General features: G+C 34.2%; 1 protein-coding gene across 3 annotated transcripts in view; it reads left to right on the plus strand.

Annotated features, from left to right (window-relative positions):
* Positions 1-23,981, plus strand: part of CSMD3 (CUB and Sushi multiple domains 3) — a 1,632,969-nt gene that overhangs the window by 887,563 nt on the left and 721,425 nt on the right. For all 3 annotated transcript variants that reach the window (XM_072603249.1, XM_072603250.1, XM_072603251.1), the window contains one exon: positions 15,045-15,157. In XM_072603249.1, the coding sequence (XP_072459350.1) occupies positions 15,045-15,157 (113 nt within the window). The remainder of the gene's footprint in view (positions 1-15,044; positions 15,158-23,981) is intronic.

Consider the following 23,981-nt stretch of genomic DNA (forward strand, 5'->3'; position numbering starts at 1 on the left):
GAGTTCAGTGCTTTTAGCCCATTCCTTTGCCAGGAGGAATACAGTAAACCCTCCTATCCTGGGATATCAGTTTCTTCCTCTAAATCCTTTCTGCCTCCAAATAGAGATTTTTATACCCTGTGATCCTGTTCATGATACCAAATATATCACCATGGCAATATTCATAGCACTGAGGAAAGCTATGAATATGCCTGTGTAATTCTAAATTGCAAAATATAACATGGTCTCCATATAAAAAGCAGAAGAAAAACATTTATTGAGACACCAGATAACCAAATCCATCATAGTAACCAAGAAGTCAATACATGTTAGTACTGAAGGAGACAAAACCATTTCCAAATCTTCACATACTCCCCAGTGTTCACCCCTGCTGGGTCCTCCCCACAAGTACTCACAAGACTAGCTGTGCCTGCCTGTGTCCTCTCTCTCACCCTCCCTAACTGCTCTCACCAACTTCCTCCCAGTTCTGCTCCACCCTACTAGTTCAGGAACCTCCTCCCACCACATGTGACTTAGACTTCCATGTGATTTAAGAAGGTCACATAGGCCTGTTAATGGGTGAGAAAGAGCTTCAAATTAAGCAAAAATACATTAACAGTACAAGGTACTTTTTCTTTTCCTTTTTAAAAAAATCTCTTTTGGCATATAGACCTAGTAGTGATATTGCTGAGTCAAAGGAGATGCATGGTTTTATAGCCCTCTGGGTATAGTTCCCAATTGTTTTACAAAATGGTTGAATTAACTTCACCAACAGTGCATAAAAGTTTCATTTCCCCCATATCCCCTCCAACATTTGTCATTTACTTTATCTGTCTTATTAACCAGTCTAATAGGCATTTGATACTACCACAGAATTGTTTTAATTTACATTTCTCCAATGAATAATGAGCTAGGGTATTTTTTTTTCATTTGGCTATAGATTGCTTTGATTACTTCATCTGAAAACTGATCACATCTTTTGATCATTTATCAAATGGGGAATGGCTCTTACTTTTATAAATTTGACCCAGTTCTCTATATGTTTGAGAAATTAGGGCTTTATCAGAGAAACTTCATTTTTTTTTTCACAGTTATTCTTACTAACTGTATTTCCCTCCATCCTATCCACTCTTATTATGTTGTCTTTCTCCTTTCACCCTATTCTTCCTCAAAAACATTTTGCTTCTGACTACCTTCTCTCCCAATCTACCTTCTCTTCTCTCACTACCCCTTCCCCTTCTACTTTCCTGTAGGGTAAGCAAGATAGATTTCTATAGCAAACTGATTGTGTATGTTATTCCTAATTTGAGCCAATTCTGATGAGAGTAAGGGTCACTCACTACCTCTCACTTTCCCCTTCTTCCCCTCTCCTGTAAAAGATTTTTCTTATCTCTTTCATGTGAGGTAACTAACCCCCATTCTACCTCTCCCTTCCTCTTTCTCCCAGTACATTCTTCTCTCTCACCCCTTAATTATATTTTTTAGATATCATTCCTTCATTTTAAACTCACATCTTTACCTGCTGTCTATATATACTCATTATAACTACCTTGATAATGAGAATGGTCTTATGAGTTACACATATAATCTTCCCATGTAGAAATGCAAACCATTTAATCTTATTAAGTCCTTTATGGTTTCCCTTTCCTGTTTACCTTTTATGTTTCTCTTGAGTTTTATATTTGAAAGGCAAATTTTCTTTTAAGCTCTGGTCTTTTCATTAAGAATACCTGACAAACTTCTATCTCCTTGAATATCTATTTTCCCCCTAAAGGATTATGCTCAATTTTGCTGGGTAGGTGATTCATGGTTGTAAATCTAGCCCCCTCACCCTCTGAAATATCATATTTCAAGCCCTCAGATTCTTTAATGTAGAAGTTGCTAAATCTTGTGTTATCCTGACTGTGGTTCCATGATTCTTGAATTGTTTCTTTCTGGCTATTTGCAATATTTTCTCCATGACCTTGGAACTCTGGAATTTGTCTATATCCTGACAGTTTTCATTTGGGGATCTGTTTCAAGAGGTGATCAGTGGATTATTTCAATTTCTATTTTACCCTTTGGTTCTAGAATATCTGGGCAGTTCTCCTGAATAATTTCTTGAAAGATGTTGTTTAGGCTCTTTTTTAATCATGATTTTTCAGGTAGTCCAATAATTTTAAAATTATCTCTACTAGATCTATTTTCCAGGTCAGTTGTTTTTCCAATGAGATATTTCACACTGTCTTCTATTTTTCAATTCCTTTTGTTTTGTTTTATTGTTTCTTGATTTCTCATAAAGTCAACAGCTTCCATTTGCTCCATTCTAATTTTGAAGAATTATTTTCTTCAGTGAGTTTTTGGACCTCCTTTTCCACTTGGCTAATTCTGCTTTTTAAAGCATCCTTCTCATTTTCTTTTTAGACTTCTTTTGCCATTTGGGTTAGTCTATTTTTAAGGCGTTATTTTCTTCAGCATTTTCTGTGTGTCTCCTTTACCAAGCTCTTTTCTCTGAATCTGAATCACTGTCATTTCTCTTCCCCATTGTTCCTCTACCTCTCTTATTTGATTTTCAAAATTCTTTAATAGGTAAAAAAATGACTTGTACAAGCTGCAAAAGAGCAGAGGAAAAGAGAAAAAAGAACTTATGTTCTTTTAATGCGGTAATTATTAGAGATACTGTTGTATGTTTTATAAGAACATGTTGATTTTCAGGATGCCTTTCTGTATGAATGCACCTCTACAAGAATGTAACACATGCTGATTTAAATGCCCAAATATGCTTCCAACATTTGAAATTTATATTTGTTCCGAAAAATTTGTGTAGTTTTAAATCATTTGCTCAGAAAAGTTGGCCAAGGTAGAATTCAATTCTGCAAACTTAGTAAGCTATGTGAAGTAGAAAGAAGACTGGATTAAGGGTACCTGGGCTTACTCCAACTCTACTAACTTGCTACCTGCTAATCTTGGACAAATCATTCTATCTCTTTCAGCTTCAGGTTTCTCATCTGTTCACTAACAATTCTTCTACATCTAAATTGTGTGCCTATGATTGATTCTCTGGTGTGAGAGAAACTGGGTCATTTGATAGAGGAGATACAAAGATCAACAAACTGGTTCATGTCCTAAAGGTGCTCACAGTCTAATAGTCACATAAAATTTAGAGATAGAAAATTATAGTATAATGTAGAATGTTACAGTGGTATAAGGGAAGTACAGTGGCATAAAGTGTTTTACAAATTTATTTCATTTTATCCTTACAACAACTCTAAGAGGTATGTGCAATTATTATTATCCCATTTTACAGATGGGGAAGCTGAGGCAGATGGAAATTAAGTGACTTGCCTAGGGTCATAGAGCTAGTAAGCATTTGAGTCTAGATTTGAATTCAGGTTTTCTTGATTCCAGCTGCAGTTTTCTGCAGCCACCTACCTGCCATTTGGAAGAATTTTAATTTGAGCTTTGAATGTAGCATTTTAGGAAGTTAAACTAAGGGGAAGGTTTGGTGAGGGAGGGCAACATAACTACAACAACTTAGGAAATATTCAAGAAAGAGTAAACATTCTCTTGAGATAGAGAATAAGAAGATAGGAGGTGGTAAGCCTGATGAGATAGTTTGTCTAGAGCTTAGGATGCTACAGACTTGAAATTTAGTCTGAAAGTAGATATTAGGCTTCCATATTATGACCCTAGAACCAATTTTGTGATTTGTCCATTTCCTTCACATAAACAACCACATTTAATGACTTGATTTGTATATTTTAAGTTGTCTTACAGAGATGACTGCACAATACTGCCATTATAGTCCCCAGGAGGAACAGTTATTATTTATGTTAAAATCTATGTAAATACAAATTATTATTATCCTTAGTTGCCACTAGATCCTGAAACCTGGGGTTAATATAATCTTAAGACTGTAAGAAGAAAGGTCTAGACATGGTATCAATGAAATAGCAACTGCTTTCTATGTTTATTAAAAGGAATTTATTTTGTCAAGTCCCAAGTACTCTAAGATATATCTGGTTACTCTGTATAGTTACCAAGGAAGCAGACCCAATCCCTGGTCTTTTAGGCTTTAAATTAATGTATGTTACACAATTTCATCTTGTGTGATCTTTTAGAAAATCAAAACTTCCATAATTTCTATAAAGTCTCTTTTTAAAAGACAAAAAACAAAACAAAACAAGCATTCCAAGACAATGGAACATTTGACTTGAGTGTAAGTCCCTTAGAGTTTGTCTCTCTCAACTAGTTTACATAAATCAATCTGTTAACACTTGATGGGAACACAAGCATAAGTAGGTATGAGCTTTTTATATTTTAGCACAAAATGATAGAAAAGGATTTTTAATGACTTAGTTTGATCTTAAAGAAATGTATACATTAATTTTATCAGCTGATGTCTCTCCTAAACATTCCAGAAAGTCTGGGTTGGGATACAAGAGAACTCCATCCCACAGCCAGGCCAATGATCAAAAGGCAGAACAATCAGAGTTTTCTCAATGTCTTTAAAACATTAAGTAGTGTATTTTATATACATCAATGTCAAGTACACCCTCCTGTATTTTAAAGAGGTTAACATGTAGCTCAAAGTCCTGGAGGAAACACATCCCAAGATATATCTAATGAGATAATCTAAGGTCACTCATTCAGACATCAATCTGTGCTGCTCTTCCAAGGGTAGAGCTCTAAAGGATTTCAAAGTATTGGGTATCAATTTTACTCCCTTAGGGACAAAAGACACTTTACCTGACAGGTATAATTATCATGAGATCTAAATGTTCTTTGTTCCTGGCAGAATCTCAACTGGAGTTAGTTTTGATGAGCTAACACAGATCTGAGTGCTTCTAGTACTCCAGCATGACTCAGGTCCATAATGTTTATGCTTTCTTTGCAACATCCTGGGTACTGGGAAAGTTCAAGGAACAACAGCGATATCACTTGTAAAGTGATTTGCACTTGTATAATTTGGAGAAAATACAACATTGAATTCAGAATGCAATGGGGTAAGCAGTGAGAGTGATGTCTTTCTGGCCACCCTGATTGTCTACAAATCAGAAAAAGTCATTTCCATGAATTTTTCATATTTTATCTGGTTATAGGGACTAGGCTCACTTTGATACTTTTGGTGAGAATTTAATGGTAGATAGACAACATCTTGAGTTTATATGTCAGTAATCAGATGTTAGACATTAGCTACAGATGGACAATGAGGCAGACCCAGAACTGAATAGGAGGATGAGAGTAAGCTAGATTTAATTTTGGAAATTGTGTAGTTCTTTTATTACTTCAAGCTTCTGTATGAAACAAAAAGTTATTTTAAAGTCATTTTACATTTCTACTAATATTAAATACCTAGGAATAATAGAACATTTCAATCTTTGAAATGTCAGAATTGGATGCCACCTTGGCTCAAAAGAGAAAGGAATGATGGTGACTCTCAGACGGCTATAGGATATTAGCTGCAATGATCTGTGCAACAGTATAAAATGCAATTAAGAAATAAAAGAGAAAAAGAGTATTGGCTAATCATGTAGCAAGAAAGATAAGTAAATAAATAGTTCTCAAACTGCTGTACTCACTTGATGGCACGAGACCTAGAAGAAGGTCTCTGAGTTGGACAAACTCTCATGTAGAGAATTTATGGTAAGATATAGATAAAAATTGTAAAGAATAAGAAAGCATGAATGAGATCATTTGATAAGGTCATCAATCTGTTGAAGTCCTGCCATGTACACAATAGAATCAGTTACCTGGAGAACTTCACCAAGATGATAAAGCATAAAATTTGCGTAAATTATGACAAACAATACCAATATCACAGGAAGAATTGTTGGTCAAGAGGCTATGGGTGTATCTACCTATGGAAGCAATGCCTTCCAAACACAAGGGCTCAGAATCTAGAGGATTCCAGGAGATACATTAGAATATTAGAGCATGGTATTCTCAGTAATGGCAACTTTCAGCTCTTCAAGATTCCTAATTATAATTGTGTTAGATTCCCTGAAGAATATGCTAATCATATAGCTCTTATGGTTAATGGTATTTTCAAATGGGGTTCCCGAATCACATCACTATGATAGACACTTCCCTAAGGTATTAAACGCTATGGAAGAAGGTACTGGGGTTAGAGAACTGGAAGAAAGCTTAAATAAGACACTGACTTAATAGATATACATACTGACTTCTTCCCATGAACTATTATATGACACTAATAGGAGTACAAAGAAATAGAAAATATGAATGTCTTTACCCTCAAAAGACCCTCTGTCCCCAGTGAATACAAGTATATAAAGGTTGTTTTTTTTTTCTGCAGAGATAAGTAGAAATAAATATACACATAACACAGAGCCTGATTAGCTAATTAAGCTAGACTCTTGAATCCAATAGTGAAATTACAAGCCAACATTACTGAATATTTTATTAACTAATTGAACTATTCATTTATGCAGCCCTTTCCAGTCTATATACAATTTTATTTTAAAAACTGTTTTATTCTTACAATGTTTTGGTTTGTTTACTGAAATGTCACATATATTATATGTTAGTGTTTTGTTTATTTTAATTGTTTCTAATTTCTTCCTAGCAGCATCCTTAGTTAATTGTGTATACACCATAGAATGGCATGTATAAATCATTTTTAAGAAAAGAATAATACTGAATGTATTCCAGGATAATGCAAAAGGCCACATATTTTCATAACAGAAATAATTAACAGAGTGGAATAATTGGCTGTAGTTGTTCTGTCTAGTAGAGCTGTCCATATGCCTAGGGCTGAATATAAATCAGTGTAAAAATAAAGAAAATCAAGCATTGGGCCTAATAGAAATTTAATAGATGTTGTTGTCCTTCTTTTGGCAACTTTTTCCCTCCTCACAAACTTTGCCCTCCCCATCTTCAATCCATTCTGTCTGCCACAAGGATTTATATATGAGGAAGGATTCTGATTATGTTTTCTGAAAGTTTCTGTTCTTCTTTGACATAGAGATGTAGGCCTAGCCAGGAGGAGTACAAGGGAATACGAAACCTGGGAGGTTAATCGAGCTAAAAATATACATATGTTAAAAGAAGGGTTTTAGAAAAATCCATGGATGATTGATGTATATTAAGTTATTAAAAGGAAGTATGGACAATTCATAGGAACATAGATTTAGAACTGAAAATGACATTAGTGATCATCTGAACCAGCACTTTTGATACAAAGAAACTGAATGGCACAGTAGTTTCTTGACCTTCATCATGTAGCTAATAAATCGCAGAGCCAAAGTCTTCTGACACCAAACCCAATATTCTCTTTCCAGTGGACCAAACAATATCTTTTAGAGTGGTGAAGTAGAAGACTGCACTCAAGTTGTTTCACGCATCATTGTAATGGCCTAGATATATTAATAAGGCAGTCAACAAATATTTTGTTGGACTGTTGGAATTGCATATATTCCATGATTCATCCCTTAGTGCCATGGCTAAAGAAGGACCTATGGATCTGTTTCCACATTTTTGTGATGGAACCCAAACATATTTCACAATATGAATCAAATATTTGTAGACATGATATCTCTTACAGACTATTTCCCAGGCTATAGCACTTCTTGATATCCTGGAATAGTACTTATAGAATACCCTCTGCTTATCAGAAATCATCACACCTTGGGCACCTACTTATGACTGGAGAAAACCAATCAATTGTAGTATAGAGAAAAATGGTAGAACAAGAAGGAATAACTGGAAGCCAAGACCTAGCTTAACATAATGCAATTTAATTCACCAAACATTTATAAAGTATCTACTAGATGTAGAACACTAAGCTGGACACGGGGGAGATGTGACTCTTGTCATTATAGAGATTACTTTTAGACTTGCACTCAGAATTCTGGATGTTAATTTCATTCACCACTGATGTGACCTTGTAAAATCACTTACCTTTCATGTGCCTTCATTTCATTGTCTGTGACAGTTTCTGGGCAATTTAATCATTTTATTAATAAGACCAGCAGGTTATTAATAAAAGGAAGGTCCATTTGGCTGTCTCCTTTGGACCAAAGACTCCTAAAAGCAGTGGGGTCACAGTTTATATGCCCTTCAAAGAAGAGATATTATTACTGAGGGATGCCTAATCACCTCTGATTGGTTAATCAAATGGGAGGTAGGCTATCACTGCGTGTGACTCAGGTCACTCAAATTTTGGTCAAAGAAACATCAATTTCCATTTTACCTATCTTGATAATAGGGAGAATCAACATTTTCCCAGCATCTGTCAGAGTAAACACAATGAGTAGGAATATACCCATTAGCCTAACCTAACTATCTGTTTAAGTCTTGGCCTGGGTAAATCTCTGAGTTATCCCACACTGTTTGGTATCTGAATGAAGCAAAAAGGGGAAAACCTTGGTATTATACAATAATTAGGTATTAAATATGAGAGAAATATTCATTTCTCACACATCTCTAAAATTGAGACCATAATATTGCATCTTTTACATCATAGATACCTTCTGAGAATTGCTTTGTGAATTACAACGTGCTATGTAAATGTTTGCCATTCTTTATACACATACACACACCCCTACTCGCATTCATTTCAGTGCTCTAATTTTAGAAAATATATTGTGCTAATCCCTTTAAAACAGTGTTTAATTTTTCCCCTATGCTTTTGATTGTATTCATTCTCCTACTAGTCCTATAAACCTATCTTTTCTTTCAACTGAGTCTATTTTCATGCAAATTAATAAACTAATGAGTTGATAGTACAATAAAATATCCTGTGGCAAGTTAATTCTCATATTAAAATTGGATATGTTGTATTGCATTAGACTATATTTTTCTAGGAAATTTATATCCGGTAATAACATGCAATTATCATATCTAACTCATTGGTGGAGTTTTAAATAGTTGACAGATTGAAAGAAAAAAAGTTGCAAGATAAAATTTTAAAGAAATGTAGTGCAGTAGGTGGATTGTTCTTTATTCACTACCCCACCTATCATCTTCAGTCAAGTTTCTAAAAGAAATGTATATTACATTGGATACTCCTGCCTTCTTTACTAGACAATGTATTGTTCTGCTTCCCTTACTACCCTGATGACCTAGATTCATGGAATATAGGGCAGAGTCCCTGGGAAACTATACAGGCATCTTGAAAACTCCAAACCAGCAACCAGAGTACATCTAGAACAATCTCCAAGTGATTCGCTTCCTACTTCTTGTTATTTGGGCACTATTCTGGGCCCTTCAGAGGAGAAGCACTACTTAGGTAAACAATTGTGTTTCCCTTTCCTTACACCTATAGAGTGTAACAAAATGTCTCTACCATATAATCTGATTTAAGAAACAAAACACAGCAATGGTGTAATAGAATCATCTTTGGCTTTAAATTCAGAAGACTTAGATCATCACATATTAGGACCTCAGACAACTGTCTGAGTTCATTAATATTTATTTAGGATTTTGATATCAAAATAATTGGCACACAAATCTTTGAATAAAAAAGATGGATAACTACTATATGTATAAAATTGTGTTTATGCCTGTGTTGCACAGTTGAAAGAGCACTAGTCCTGAAGTCATAAAGACCTTAGTTCAAATACAGTCTCAGACACTTACTAGCTATATGACCCTGAGCAAGTCACTTAATGTGTAATTACCTCAGTTTTCCCAGTTGTAAAATAGGGACAGCAATAGCACCTCCCTCACTGAGTTGTTTTAAGAATCACATTAGATAATTTTTTTTAAAGTGCTTAGCACAGTGCTACACATAGCAACCTCCATACAAAGGTTTATCCTCTTCTCATCATATGAAAAAGTAGCAAGTAATTTCAGGAATTAAGATTATTGTGAGGAAATAAAATTTATCACAGCACCAGTCACACAGTAGATGCTGTGTTATTGTTTAATTGTTAATTGATTGAGGAAAGCACTAAATGGTGGGGTTGGGGCAGGGAGTGTTGTGAACTAGCCATTAAAAGTCTCCTCATTTTCAGATTTAGTTTCCTCATCTGTAAAGTGGGAATATTGCTTACACCACTGTGTCCTTCATACCTAGAATGCGTTGTCTATTCATATTCAGCTGCTGAAATTCTTCAAAGTCTAGCATAGGTACCGCCTCCTTGTTTTTGTTAGCTAGAAGTGTTCTCTCATGCCTTAGACTTTCTTGGAATGTTTTGTCATTCATTCAGTATTCCTGTAAGCAACTATCTATACTTTAACCCTCCTATTTTCTGTATCATATTATACATATTCAAGTATATTTCAGTCTTTATAGATAATAGGAAAAGTTAGTTTTTCATCTTGTTGTTCCTTGCACAGTGACTTACAACTTAGTATGCACTGAATAAGTGATTGTTGAATCAAAATAAGGTAATAAATTTACTGTGCTTTGTACTATACAAAGCTGTTGTTAGCTTCATTCTTCTTATGGGGTTGTTTGGTTGTTTTTATTAGAGTTTAGATAGAGTCTTCCTGAGACAACTGATTGTCCTACTGTTATTCTTTAATATTTCATACTTTGAATATTATTGCATAAGTAGGTTTTTAAAAAGCTTTTTTTCATAATTGAATAAAAACCTATTAGGATATAAGCTTATCTTTTGTAGACTCATGGAAAGCATCTTTGGGATGACTCCCTCAACAAACAGTATTACCAGATTAATATATACTACATCCTGTTCCTACATGACTTTAATTATTTTACCAGGTCTCTGTATTTAAGTTTTTTTGTTCCATATACTTGACAGATTATCATTTCCATGACAACATTTTATGAATATTCTAATTGCAAGATTTTAGTGATGGATGTTATCTCTAGTTGATGGTGGAAAATATTCAGTACATAGTTGAATTCTGAAGGATGTTTTGGGATCTGCATTTTTAGTAGAAGGACTTGTCATCTGATCATTTATGAAAAATAGTAGTGTAACTTTATTTGAAATGTTTTATTAATATTGCAATTGATGTTTATTGTTTTTATCCTTGTTCTCATATTTCATAAAGTTTAGATAAAATTAAACCTGGGATGGATCATCATCTTTCTATAATTCTTTTATATCTATTAATATATACATATTTATTTAATCAATATGTATAATAATATATTTAATTTATTACTATAAATAGAGTATATTTATGTATTATATTTAAATATAAATCATAATAAGTTTAAGGGATATAAAATATATTTTATGTATTTTTAAATTTATATGTAATATCATATTATATAATTCTTTTGTATATAAATATATTTATATAATTCTTTTATATATTTATATGTTTGATGATCTATATACAGGTAGATAAACTTCATAGTTGAGTAAAGTATTAGAATTTAAACTCATCCTCTGTAGGATCATTGAAAATATCTTTGAAAGCGCTCCAGTGGAAAGGACAACAGAGATAAAAAAAAAAAATTCTTCATTCTCTTCTCTCACTTCATTTGATTTTGCTTCCCTGAGGTATCTAAATTTTGAGAGCTTTTCATTCCATGTAGTTTGGAGATGATTAATGTTTTATATTGTCACAGTATTAAGATTTTTGTTCTTTAAATTTTTATTGGTCATTGTTATATGTAATTCTGGGTAAATATTTTGTCTATGATGATGTTCTGGTTTAAGTACAGTTTACTTTATGAATTCTTAAGAATATTTCTGGGAGTTACATAAGGATTTGTCTTTATTAGTTTATGAAGCATATTAAGCTTCTGGTCTATAGCTATTGCTACTTGTATCTTCCTAGATATTTGTTAGCTGTTAAATATTTACAACGTATAGGGACATGTTGCATAGATTTTTTTCTTATTATTTCTATACAGATTCTCATCAATTAACAAGTCTAGATTTCTTTATCTTTCAATTTGTTTATTTATTTTTAGTTTTCAGCATTCATTTCCACAAGATTTGAGTTGCAAATTTTCTACCCATCTCCCCCCTCCCCCACCCCAAAATACCTTGCATTCTGATTACCCCTTCCCCCAATCTACCCTCCATTCTATCACACACACCCCTTCCCTTATCCCCATCTTCTCTCTTTTTTTGTAGAACAAGATAGATTTCCATACCCTATTACCTGTATTTCTTATTTCCCAGTTACATGCAAAAACAATTCTCAACATTTGTTCCTAAAACCTGAGTTCCAACTTCTCTCCCTTCCTCCCTCCTCACCCATCCCCACTGAGAAGGCAAGCAATTCAATATAGGCTATATATGTGTAGTTTTGCAAAAGACTTCCATAATAATCATATTGTGAAAGACTATATTTCCCTCCATCCTATCCTCCCCCCTCTTTATTCTCTCTTTTGACCTTATCCCTCTCCAAAACTGTTTATTTCTAATTGCTCCTCTCCTCTCATTTGTCCTCCATTGTATCATTCCCCCACACTCCACTTACTCCCTTCTCCTCTACTTTCTTGTAGTGTAAGATAGATTTTCATACCAAATTGAGTGTGCATGTTATTCCCTCCTTAAGTCAAATGTAATGAGAGTAAGCTTCACTTTTCCCCTCTCACCTCCCCCTTTTCCCCTCCATTGAAAAAGCTTTTTCTTGCCTTTTTCATGAGAGATAATTTGTCCCATTCCATTTCTCCCTTTATCCTCCCATTAAATTCCTCTATCACCCCTTAATTTTAATTTTTTAGATATCATCCCTTCCTATTCAACTCACTCTGTGCCCTCTCTCTCTCTCTCTCTCTCTCTCTCTCTCTCTCTGTCTTTCTATATGTGTGTGTGCGTGTGTGTGTGTGTACACGTGTGTGTGTGTGTGTGTGTGTGTGTGTAATCCTTCCAACTACCCAACTATTGAGAAAAGTTTAAAGGGTTACAAATATTATCTTTCCCTGTAGGAATGTAAATAGTTCTACTTTAGTAAGTCTCTTGTGATTACTCTTTCCTGTTTACCTTTTCATGATTCTCTTGATTCTTTTGTTTGAAAGTCAAATTTTCTATTCAGCTCTGGTCTTTTCATCAAGAATGCTTGAAAGTCCTCTATATCATCGAATTATCATTTTTTCCCTTAAAGTATTACACTCAGTTTTTCTGAGTAGGTGATTCTTGGTTTTAATCCTAGTTCCTTTGACTTATGGAATGTCATATTCCAAGCCCCTTGATCCCTTAATGTAGAAGCTGCCATATCCTGTGTTATCCTGATTGTATTTCCATGATACTTGACTTGTTTCTTTCTGGATGCTTGCAATATTTTCTCCTTGCCTTGGGAACTCTGAAATTTGGCTACAATATTCTTAGGAGTTTTTCTTTTCGAATCTCTTTCAGGAGGTGATTGGTAAATTCATTCAATATTTATTTTACCCTCTGGTTCCAGAATATCAGGGCAGTTTTCCTTGATAATTTCATGAAAGATGATGTCTAGGCTCTTTTTATGATCATGGTTTTCAGGTAGTCCCATAATTTTAAATTGCCTTTCCTGGATCTATTTTACAGGTCACTTGTTTTTCCAAAGAGATATTTCACATTGTCTTCTGATTTTTCATTCTTTTGGTTTTGTTTTGTAATGAGTCTAGGTTTCTTAAGGGTCATCATCTATGAATCTTATTAAATATTATTTCGAATCATATTGTTAAGTCCTTCCGTGTGTGTGTGTGTGTGTGTGTGTGCATGTGTGTGTGTGTGTGTGTGTGAAACTCTGACTTCTCTGGTAATTCCTACTTCTCTTATGAAGGAGGTACCTTTGAAAAGCCTTTTGATCATGAAAAGTTTGCACAACATGGTGTGCCCTGCATCTTCTAACACATGATTGGGGCTAACCTCCCTTGATTGGCTTCATACAACTTTAAAACTGATGAGACTGAGTTATTTGCTTTGTATTCTCTGCTCTCTTTTCAACTACTCTTATCTGATATACCCAGAGAGTAAAGATCAAATAATCCACAGCATGATTTTGTCAGTAGTTTTGTAATGGACTCATGGTGATGTTCACCATACTTTTCCACTCCAAGACAGAGAATTGTTCTATCCTTTAGACATTTTCCCTCCAAAATTCATTCTGTTGACATTGAGCTTACCCTTGCTTTATTGACCTTAGTTGTCTTATCTATTATGAATTTCTATAATAGCTCTTTTCCTAACTGTGTCCTTTATGCCTTCTTTATAAATAGCAGTTAAGTCCCTTTTACTGTCCATTTGTGTCTTGAATATTTTTAGAAGTCCTCCCAAGGTTAACGTTAGAGGGACAAAGAAATGTTTACCATGATGTTATTGATCATGATGATGAGGAAGAGGAGGAGGAAGAGGATAGACATTTATTTTATATAGTGCTTCAAAGTTTTCAAGGAATTTTACATATAACATGTGAGACAATAACAGTATTGAAAATGAGAAAATATCAAGTTTTTCTGTCCTTTATGACTCACTAGAAAATTCAGTTATAATAACAAATCATCTTCCCATTATGACTACCTCAATGTAAGTATTATAGATCACAGTCAACTTCTAACCTCATAGGTCACTTCTAACATGGATATTAGTCCTGTTCCTGATAACAGGGTCTTAAAGGGGTTCCATTATAAATTGAGATGTTTTATTTTTATAAAAATAATGGAATCTGTCATGGAGGATAGAAGCAATAAAGACATGGATTCAAGTCTAATCTCTGACCCATATTGGCTATGAGTCCTTGGGTAAGGCCATTAACCTCACCATGATCTAGACATCTGTGAATGTAAATGGTCTAAAAGCTATTAATAGGCATTGGTAAAAGGAGTTTCCTCTTCTGGGATTTCCCTATACCAATGAAATCGTGATTTCATGATCTTTATATTCTCTAACCTCTAGATTATTTAAGCTCATTTTCTCCTCCTGTGAACCTAAAATTGCAAAAATGATCGTAAAGGGATAGAATTTGCAGTTTGTACAGAAATTTGTACTTGATATACATAAATATGGGTGTGATAATAATTGCTGGTGTATTATTACTTTTCAATTTTCTCATTTTTCAGTGATTTCCCCATTAATGTTAGTGCAGTTACAAAATGTGATAACTTCCATTTTAAAAAATAAAATGGATGGAAAACCTATCTCCATAGCAATTTAAACACAGAGAATTTTTCTGACAATCTGACTCTATCATTCTCTGTTTCTTTCTTCTAGGCTAACAGGAAGCTTTGTGCCAGATTTAATAGTAAGTATGAGTAGTCAGATGTGGCTGCACCTTCAGACAGATGAAAGCGTTGGATCAGTTGGATTCAAGGTGAACTACAAAGGTAATAATAACAGAGTGCCAATGACCAAAACACTGCTGCCACATAACCTGTGAAAATGATTTAAAATGAAATTTTAATTGATTTGCTACATTTCTTTTAGACTTCATTCAAAAGCAAGTATATATATATATATATATATATATAATATTTTTCCTTTATTTAACTACATTTATTACATTTTTTCTTTAACAAACTTACTTTTCCGTTATATCCTGTATTCTACTTTGACTTCAAAAGCCATTCATTTATTCAAAGATATTTATTGCCAGACAGTGATTGGAAAGAAAATGTGCTGGTTAAGCATTGAAAGGGTAAACTGCACTGTCTCTTTAAGGTCTTTTTCAAAAGGAGTATTTAGTGATGGAAAGGGCATAATGAGTGATTTTCTACAAAGGAGGAGACAAGATACACTGTGAAAAGATATGCAGTATTGCCCATATTTCGAATGAACATTTTGATATCTATTATGATTTTAAATGCATCAGTTAATTAATCAGTAAAAATTTATTAAGCTCTTACCATATGCCAAGCATCAGGACAAACAAGGGTTGGAGACACAAAAAGAGGCAAAAAACAGCCTTTGCCTTCAACGGGCTCATAATCTAATAGGGGAGACACAAAAAAAGAAATTTATACAAACAAGTTATATACATGATAAATAGGAAATACATAAGAAAGGGGAGGCACTGGAATTAAGAGAAGCTGGGAAAGGCTTCCTGTAGAAAATAATATTTTACTTTGGGAATTATGGGAAGACAGGGATGCTAGTAAGGAAGTTGAGTTAGGAAAGCATTTCAGGTGTGGGGGACCAGCTACAGAAAATGTAGAGACCCTAGAGATAAGATTTTCTTGTGTACATAATAATAAAAAATTAAGTATCACTGAATCAAAGAGTATATAGTGAGGAGTATGGTGTAATAATACTGTAAACGGGAGAGGATCAGGTTATAAAGACCTTTGAATATTAAACAGAGGATTTTGTATTTGATTCTGAAGGTAATTATGAGCCTCTGGAGTTAAATATTAAGTAGAAGAGTATCATTTTCAGACTTGCAATTTAGAAAAAACCTCTTTGATGGCTGAATGAAGGATGGATAGGACTGGGGGAAAGAACGAAGGAATAGCTACCAGCATATTATTACAAGCATGAGGTGATAAGAGCCTTGATTAGAATGGTAGCAATATCAAAAAGGGAGAAAGAAGGACATTTGTAAGATATTACAGAGATGAAATTGACAGGCCTTAGCAACGGATTGTTCATAGGAGAAGAGAGATAAGTAAAAATCAAAGATGGCACCAAGGTTTCAATCCTGAAGGACTGTGAGGATGGTGTTTCCTTTTATAGTAATAAGGACGGCACAAGGTTAAGGTTTCAGAGTAGAAGATATGAGTTCTGTTTTGGACATGGTGTTTATGAGATGTCTTACTGTATATACATTTCGAGATGTCTGAAAGGCAATTGGAGATGATAGACTGGAGGTCGGCAGAGAGGTTATGGCAGGATAGGTAGATCTGAGTACTATCAGCACAGAGATGGTATTGAAACCCATGGGAGCTAATGAGATCACCAAGTGAAGTAGTATAGAGGGAGAAGAGAAGAAAGTCCAGGAAAGAACCTGTGGGAAATCTACAGTTAGAAGGTATGATCTAAATGAAGATCTGGAAAAGGAGACTGAGAAGGAGTGGTCATAAAGATAGGAAGAGAGCCAGGAAAGAGTGGTGTCCTGGGAACCTAGGGAGAAGAGAGTATCAAATAAGAGAAGGAAATCAACTGGGTCAGAAGCTTCAGAGAGGTTGAGGAGGATAGAGTTTGACAAAAGGTCATTGGATTTGGCACTTAAGAGGTCACTGGTAACTTTGGAAACTGAAGGTCTGGTGGAATGATGAGGTCTGAAACTGAATTTTAATGAGTTAAGAAGAGACTGAGAGGAAAGACAGTGGAGGCACCTATTGTAGAAGGACTTTCCAAGGAATCATCTACAATGGGTAGAAAGGATATAGGAAAACAGTAAGCCTGAAAGAATCGATTGAGCATTTCTTGAGAATAAGGGAAGTATAAGAATGTTTGTAGTAAGTAGGAAATGAAGTAGTAGACGAAGAAAGACTGAAAATCAGTGATAGAATGGGAATGCAGAGGGGAAAAATCTGTTGGAGGAAGTGGGATTGGCTTGAACAGGTAGAAGAGTTAGGATAAGTAAGAGGTCAGGCCACTTTATTATGGAGACAGAAATGAAGAAGAAGATAGTGGCAGAAGATATCTGAGTGATGACAGATGAGGTAGAGTAGAGAAAAGGGAGTTCCTTGCAAATGGCTTCATTTTTTTTCTACAAAATATGAGGCAAAGATTTCTACTGAGAGAAGAGGAAGAGAGAGAGCCATAGGAGATTTGAGGGGGATGAAAAGATTTGGAATAGCTATTGCAGAGAGTGAGATAGTAAGTTGATGAGGAAGGTATAGTAGAATTGCCTCATAGCAGTGAGGGCTTTGTTTTAACATAAACTCATGAATGATAACAAGAACTTTGCCTTAACATAAAATGTTAAATTTTGTGTGAAGAGATGCAATTTTCAGAAGGGATTCTGCAAATTTTGGAGAGGAAATGATTTGTGGTACACAAACTTGAATCTCTTTGTTATCAATATTAAGTGACTTGTGTGGGAATGATTTAAGGTTATAAAAAGGCAGAGTGATATTTTGCTTATTAATCACTAGAAATATGAGTATTAAGAAACATTGTATCAAGTGCACCAAAAAGAGCAACTACCATGTTGAGAACTGCAGAATTGAAAAACCTGACCATACATCAGCTAAAGAGGATAAAACAAAAATAGTGAGAAACTTAATAGATATTTAGAGACAAGCATGATTGAAAAAGGACTATTTCATAGGGAAAAGTGGGAAATTGTGTTTTTTTAATAACACCTGAGTCACTGATAGTTAGGAAGCTCCATTTTAATTTAATTCCATGATATCTGATACATTGAGAAAGCTCCAGGGACATCTATTGCCCTTCAACTCCACAGAGAGCCACAGCTAGATGAAGCTCTACAAAAAGGCTTGTTGCTCTTTCCTGCCAGCTCTGACTTGAGGAGAAAATGCAGAAGAGCTTTGTGGCTATTTTAAAGCAGTTGGGTGACCTGGTGGGTAGAGTAGGACCCTAAAATCAGGAAAACCTGAATTCCAGTCAGGTCTCAGATACTTACTAGTGACCCTGGGCAAGTTACTTAACTTGCTTGCCTCAGTTCCTCATCTATAAAATGAATTGGAGAAGAAAATGACAAACTGCTTCAATATCTTTCATAAGAAAATCCCATTTGAGGTCACAAAGATTAGACACAACTGAAACAACTCAAGAGAAAAAAATTCATATCCTCGTTGGAGAAGTTGTGTTCCTGTGAGGTCTATTCTGATTGGAAAGCAGTGGGTCTGAATAGGAGACCTGTGTAGCTAAGGGACAGCCAGTTGCATAAACTTGGCAGTTGCTTGGCTTAAAGAGAACTGCTATTTGTATTAAGTACACTTTCTAAACACCCTGTTAAGGGAGATGGTTAATTAAAGTGCTTGAAGAGTCAGTTCAAGTAAAAAAGGATTTCCTCAGCCAGAGAATGGAACAGGATCAACACTTAAGCAGTAAATAGAGAAGCTATTCCATATAGGACTGATGTTTCTGAATTAATAACACAGAGGCCTGAATGTAGCATTAAGAGTTGTAAGAACCTGAGTTTTTCTACCTCAAGTGTTTCCATACCAGGTTCCATTATTTATATGCCTATTCTTTACCATAGCCATTTTGGGAGAGTGTGATTTAGGTTGATAATTATGCACATACACAGATACACACATACATACACACACACACATACACATACACATACACATATACGTACACAGAGACTCACAGAGATGTACGTAGGTTGTTCAGTCTTTTTTCACTTATATCTGATTCATGACCTCATTTGGGTTTTCTTGTCGAAGATACTGAAGTAATTTGCCATTTCCTTCTACTACTCATTTTACAGATGAGGAAACTGAGACAAAGAGAGTTAAAGTGACTTGCCCAGGGTCACACAACTATTAAGTGCCTGAGCCTGATCTGAATTCAGGAAGATGACTGGCATTCTATCCATTGCATCACCTAGCTGTCCAGTTATACATATACACACATAAATATAGATGTGAATATGTATAAGTATATACATAAGTATTTTATTACATATATATTTAATGTTTGTATCTATAGCAATATTTCTTTTGCTTTATTGTTAAATAATTTTATATTCATATACATTTAAAAGTATCATTATTTCAAATTACTGATTTTGTAGCTATAAATCATGTTGGTTGGGGACTCGAGTGAGAATGGGTGAGAAGGTAAAGTATATTTTTTCCCTTAACTGGATTAACCATAGAACATTGAGAGAACTTTAGTGTAACCAAAGTGATTAGGGTTTATCTCTCAGAAATTAGAGCTTTGAGTGTGAGAACAAGTTGGAGGAGTGAATAAAATCCAGACTTATAGTGCCTTTCACACAACAAGGCGAGAGATATGAAGTCCCAAGTCTTGAACACTGAGTGTTGAGTATAATTCCCTACAGCCTTATAGCATTTAGAGGTTTTTAGAATAAATCATTGACCACATGTACCAGTGACATGCAATATAAGGGAATGACATATGTAAAAACATGATGTCTGTACTCAAAGAGTAAAGAACTACTCATGGAGTCTCGATAACTAGACAACTATAATACCAAGAAATGCTTGATAAATGCCTCATGAGTAGCATAGATAGTTATATTCTATGCTATTTTAAGGATCTGACATTGCATTTTGAAGTATTCATTCCACTTAGGCACATTGCAACCCCTCTGTATTGTAGACTATCACTGAGAGATGTTGGAGTTGAAAAATTCATGATTCTCTAGACAACCTAGTGATTAACTTCTCTGAACCATAGCCAGTCTTATCTTCAAACTCCAGAAACACCAACTTGCCCTTTCTTAAATCATATCTAGTTTTTCAGTACTTGTGTTCTATTCATACAACCTTTGAGAAGGAAGGATCATCACCAAGCCATAATGAAGCACTGGAGTAGGACTTCGATGGACCAAAGATCTTTGACTCTATTTCATTTCTTCTTACCTCCGTAGATTTACAATGCTGATAACACTTCAGAAGTCACTGCAGATGCTCTGCTTTTGTAATTCCTTCTTCCCTGGACCTAAGAATATTCAGAAAAAAAATGTTTCTTAGTGCAGGGCTTATTACAAGATACCGAGAGACTGATTTTGCATTTGCTAACTTTGCAATAAAGTGTCTTGTTTTAGTAATTTGAAAGAAGTCAAGGATACTGAAGAGATTTCTTTTTGAAGATAATTTAAGATCTTTCAATTTAGGAAAATGACAAAAATACCTAGTTATAATTCCATTCGAGTGCATTTCTTCAAACACAAAGTTCCAGTTTAAAACATTAAGAAGTAATTCTTGAGAGTTAATTAATACCTAGTGAAATAATGTCACTTTTCAAAATTTTCTCAAAGGCTTGAACCTAAGCTCAATGGCCACTCATTTTTTCTGTGTTGTTAATAAATCTAAGAAGCTTAGTCACACATTTCAATTCTGTTATTGCTAAAAGAGTACCTAGAGACCATCTAACAACAACTTTCTTTTTGTGGGTGGGTAAAGTAAAAACCAGAGAAGTTAAATGATTTGTCTAAGGTCACACAGCTAATTACTATCAGAATTAGGAACAGAACTCAAGTTTCTTGACTTCTAATCCATTCCTCTTTCCATGACAACTTCATCATAAACTACCTAAAGGAGAGATGATATAACAGCATAGGCTGTCACCAACTAGTGAATCTATCTGTAGAAATAAGTTCATTCATAGGTTCTAACCATTAACCTCTGAGTAAATCACAGTCCATGAAACTAGAGACATAAATATTTGTAACTGTGCCTGGAAGAAATTCTGTTGTGTGATAGACAATTATTAGTGAAGAAAGAAAGTGTGCTCCCATCTTATGTATATTTTTAGTCTGAACTCTATTTGTCTCATATTAGTCAAAGCTCTCCATATAACTATTTCTTCAAATTCATTCTTATCTTCTATAATTTTTTCAGTTAAAAATCAAATATTAATAAAAACAAAGTAAGACTGTCTTCCCAGTTTGTTGCTATTTAGATTGAACATCTAGTCTTGCCCAGATCTATTGACCTAGTTTGAATTGAAACCAGCTGATAGCAACCCTTGTCTTCTTTCTGTATACCGCGTGTCTTATACAAGTGTACAACTTTCACTACAGTCATATAGGGAAATTGGGATGTTGGGAGTTTGTATGCATAAGGAATCTATCAGAAATGAAAACAAGAACATTTCTAATAAAATAAGTAAATGTTAATAAATTCAGTAAAATAAACTCATGCTTTAAAAATGGAAATGTGAAAGAACATCTGAAATTAATATTGTCTCATGTATTTCAGCTACTGTGCCAATGAATATAATTCTTTTTATCAACAACTAAGTAATGAAGCTGTGCTGACTTCTCTCATTCACATTAATCCATTTAGATGTGCATAATGAAAGGTTCCTCTTCCAGTCACCCAAATACTAGCTCTTTACATGTTTATAGTCTTTAGGTCTGAAGACAGAGGAAGTAAATGCATGATTCTGTCAAAGTGATGGAACACCCACGTCTTGTGTTTGTCACTTGTTCCAAAGATTGGATACTATATTAATCTCTCAGAGGAATGAATTCTTTAGTGCAGCAAGTAGAAATTTCGGTAATTGACAATAGAAAAAATGGTTAGCCTAGGTTATAGTTCCATCTTCATTTTTTTTATTTAGTCTATTACCTGGCAAATAAAAGATTGGCTGAGAAAACAAGCTAAGAAAATCTAAAGAACTTTTTTTGGGTGTTCCAGATTTTTGCTTGTTTTTTTTTTTTCCTGCTCTAAATGACTGAATGAGCTTGACATCATTATATTCCTCTTGGCTTTATTATTCTTTTCATCTTTTGAAGGTTACCTGTCAAAAAATCTCTACCTGCTCAAACTTTAGAAACTATATTAATCATCAATGACAGTATTTCAACAAAGAATGAAATTGTTAAAGCTGCCAAGCATGTGAACTGGTTGGCATGTGAGCAGAGTTAACATAGCATTAACAAAGATCCTCATCATTAGAGTCCGGTGGGAAATGGAAAATTCCATCATAACATTAACTGTTATTTTCCCTCTCTTGATTTCCAGGTTTTTATTTGGAGGGTAGTATTATTTTGTTTTTTCTAATACTGGGCTTTTCTCTTGACAAATATGTAAAAGATATAACTATTCAAAGATATATTTGATAACAACAAGGAAGGCAGAATTTGTTTTTATCATTGCTGATCGTAGCTACTTTGTTCTAATTACAATAATCTGTCATACAAAAACAGCATGATAAATTGAGGACTAGACAGAATCAAGAAGATGGGGTTCAAATACTACCTTTGATATTTAATATCCTAACCTGAACAAGAGATTTCACTTCTTCAGGATACCCTCTAAGACTTGTGTAGTAAGTCATATATGTGTTGCCATCTATGTTGATGGAACAAATTGCCACAATAAGGAATCTACATTAGAGATAAAATCTTTTCATCCGAAAATGAATGGGTACAAACTCTATGTAGTACCTCTAGGCAGCACTAAATCAGATTATGCTTTATAATACATCTGTCCATCAATAAACATTTATCAGCTTTCAGCACAGGGCCTGCTACATAGTAAACACTAATTCTTTCTTCCTTTTTTACTTTTGTTCTTTCTATCTATCTATCTATCTATCTATCTATCTATCTATCTATCTATCTATCTATCTATCTATCATCTCTCCTCTATGTTTCTGCCTTTCTGTCTATATATCAAGTGTTTATTATGTCCTGAGCATTAAGGATACAAAGACAATGAGAGATAGCAAAATGCTTGTACTAATTGTAGGTTCAAACCTTAAAGGGAAAAGAAAAAAAAAAACGTGAGATATCACTGTGAGAAAAATATCAAGGCAATGGGAAAGTTATCACTGGAGATACAGTAATAAAGTTTCTTATTTCAGTTCCTTCTCAATTATTTCTCAAATATCATTCAATTCTATTTTTCAAATACTATTTGGTTAAAGCTTGTTCACCTTGTTCCTCAATAAAAGGAGAAATGTATATCTATGAGAGATTATCCCCCTTCCAGACAAAATAAAGAATTAAACAGTGGTCTCTCTATGTGTGTTTTTATGAAAGAAAAATTAAACAAGTCTATGCAAAAGATTTTTAAACTATAGGAAGCATAAAACTATGTTGAATAGAACAAACAAGTGTTAATGACAAAACTATCAATTTTATATATGACAGAGATTTTTTTCTCTTGGGAACTAAAATAAAGCTATACCTAGGGGTAAAAGATGCCTAAAAGCTCCTACATTGTGCATGTTGGTTGAATATTTTAACAAGTGGAATTTTCTGATTAAATGAAGTTTAATCATTTATTCCTATAGACGTGAAAATGCACCATGATGAGTATGATTTAATAGTAATGTTCCAAAAGTAAAGTAACAGAGGAAAAATATGAAATAATAATATCACGAAGTTATATATTCTCATGGAAGGGTGTTTTTAATCTATAAAAATTCTACAAAATGCAGTACCCTTACTATAGGGAAAGGTTTTGTTTTTGTTTTTTTCAATTATTTTGCTTCAGGATGATACTCAGCTTTTTTACAGAAAGTTAATCAGATTTTAAATGAGTTCCATAATTGGGGATTTTCTAAAAAGATATACAGTCTTAAAATTTGTGT

This window comes from Notamacropus eugenii, chromosome 4, assembly GCF_028372415.1.
Source record: "Notamacropus eugenii isolate mMacEug1 chromosome 4, mMacEug1.pri_v2, whole genome shotgun sequence".
Lineage (NCBI taxonomy): Eukaryota > Metazoa > Chordata > Mammalia > Diprotodontia > Macropodidae > Notamacropus > Notamacropus eugenii.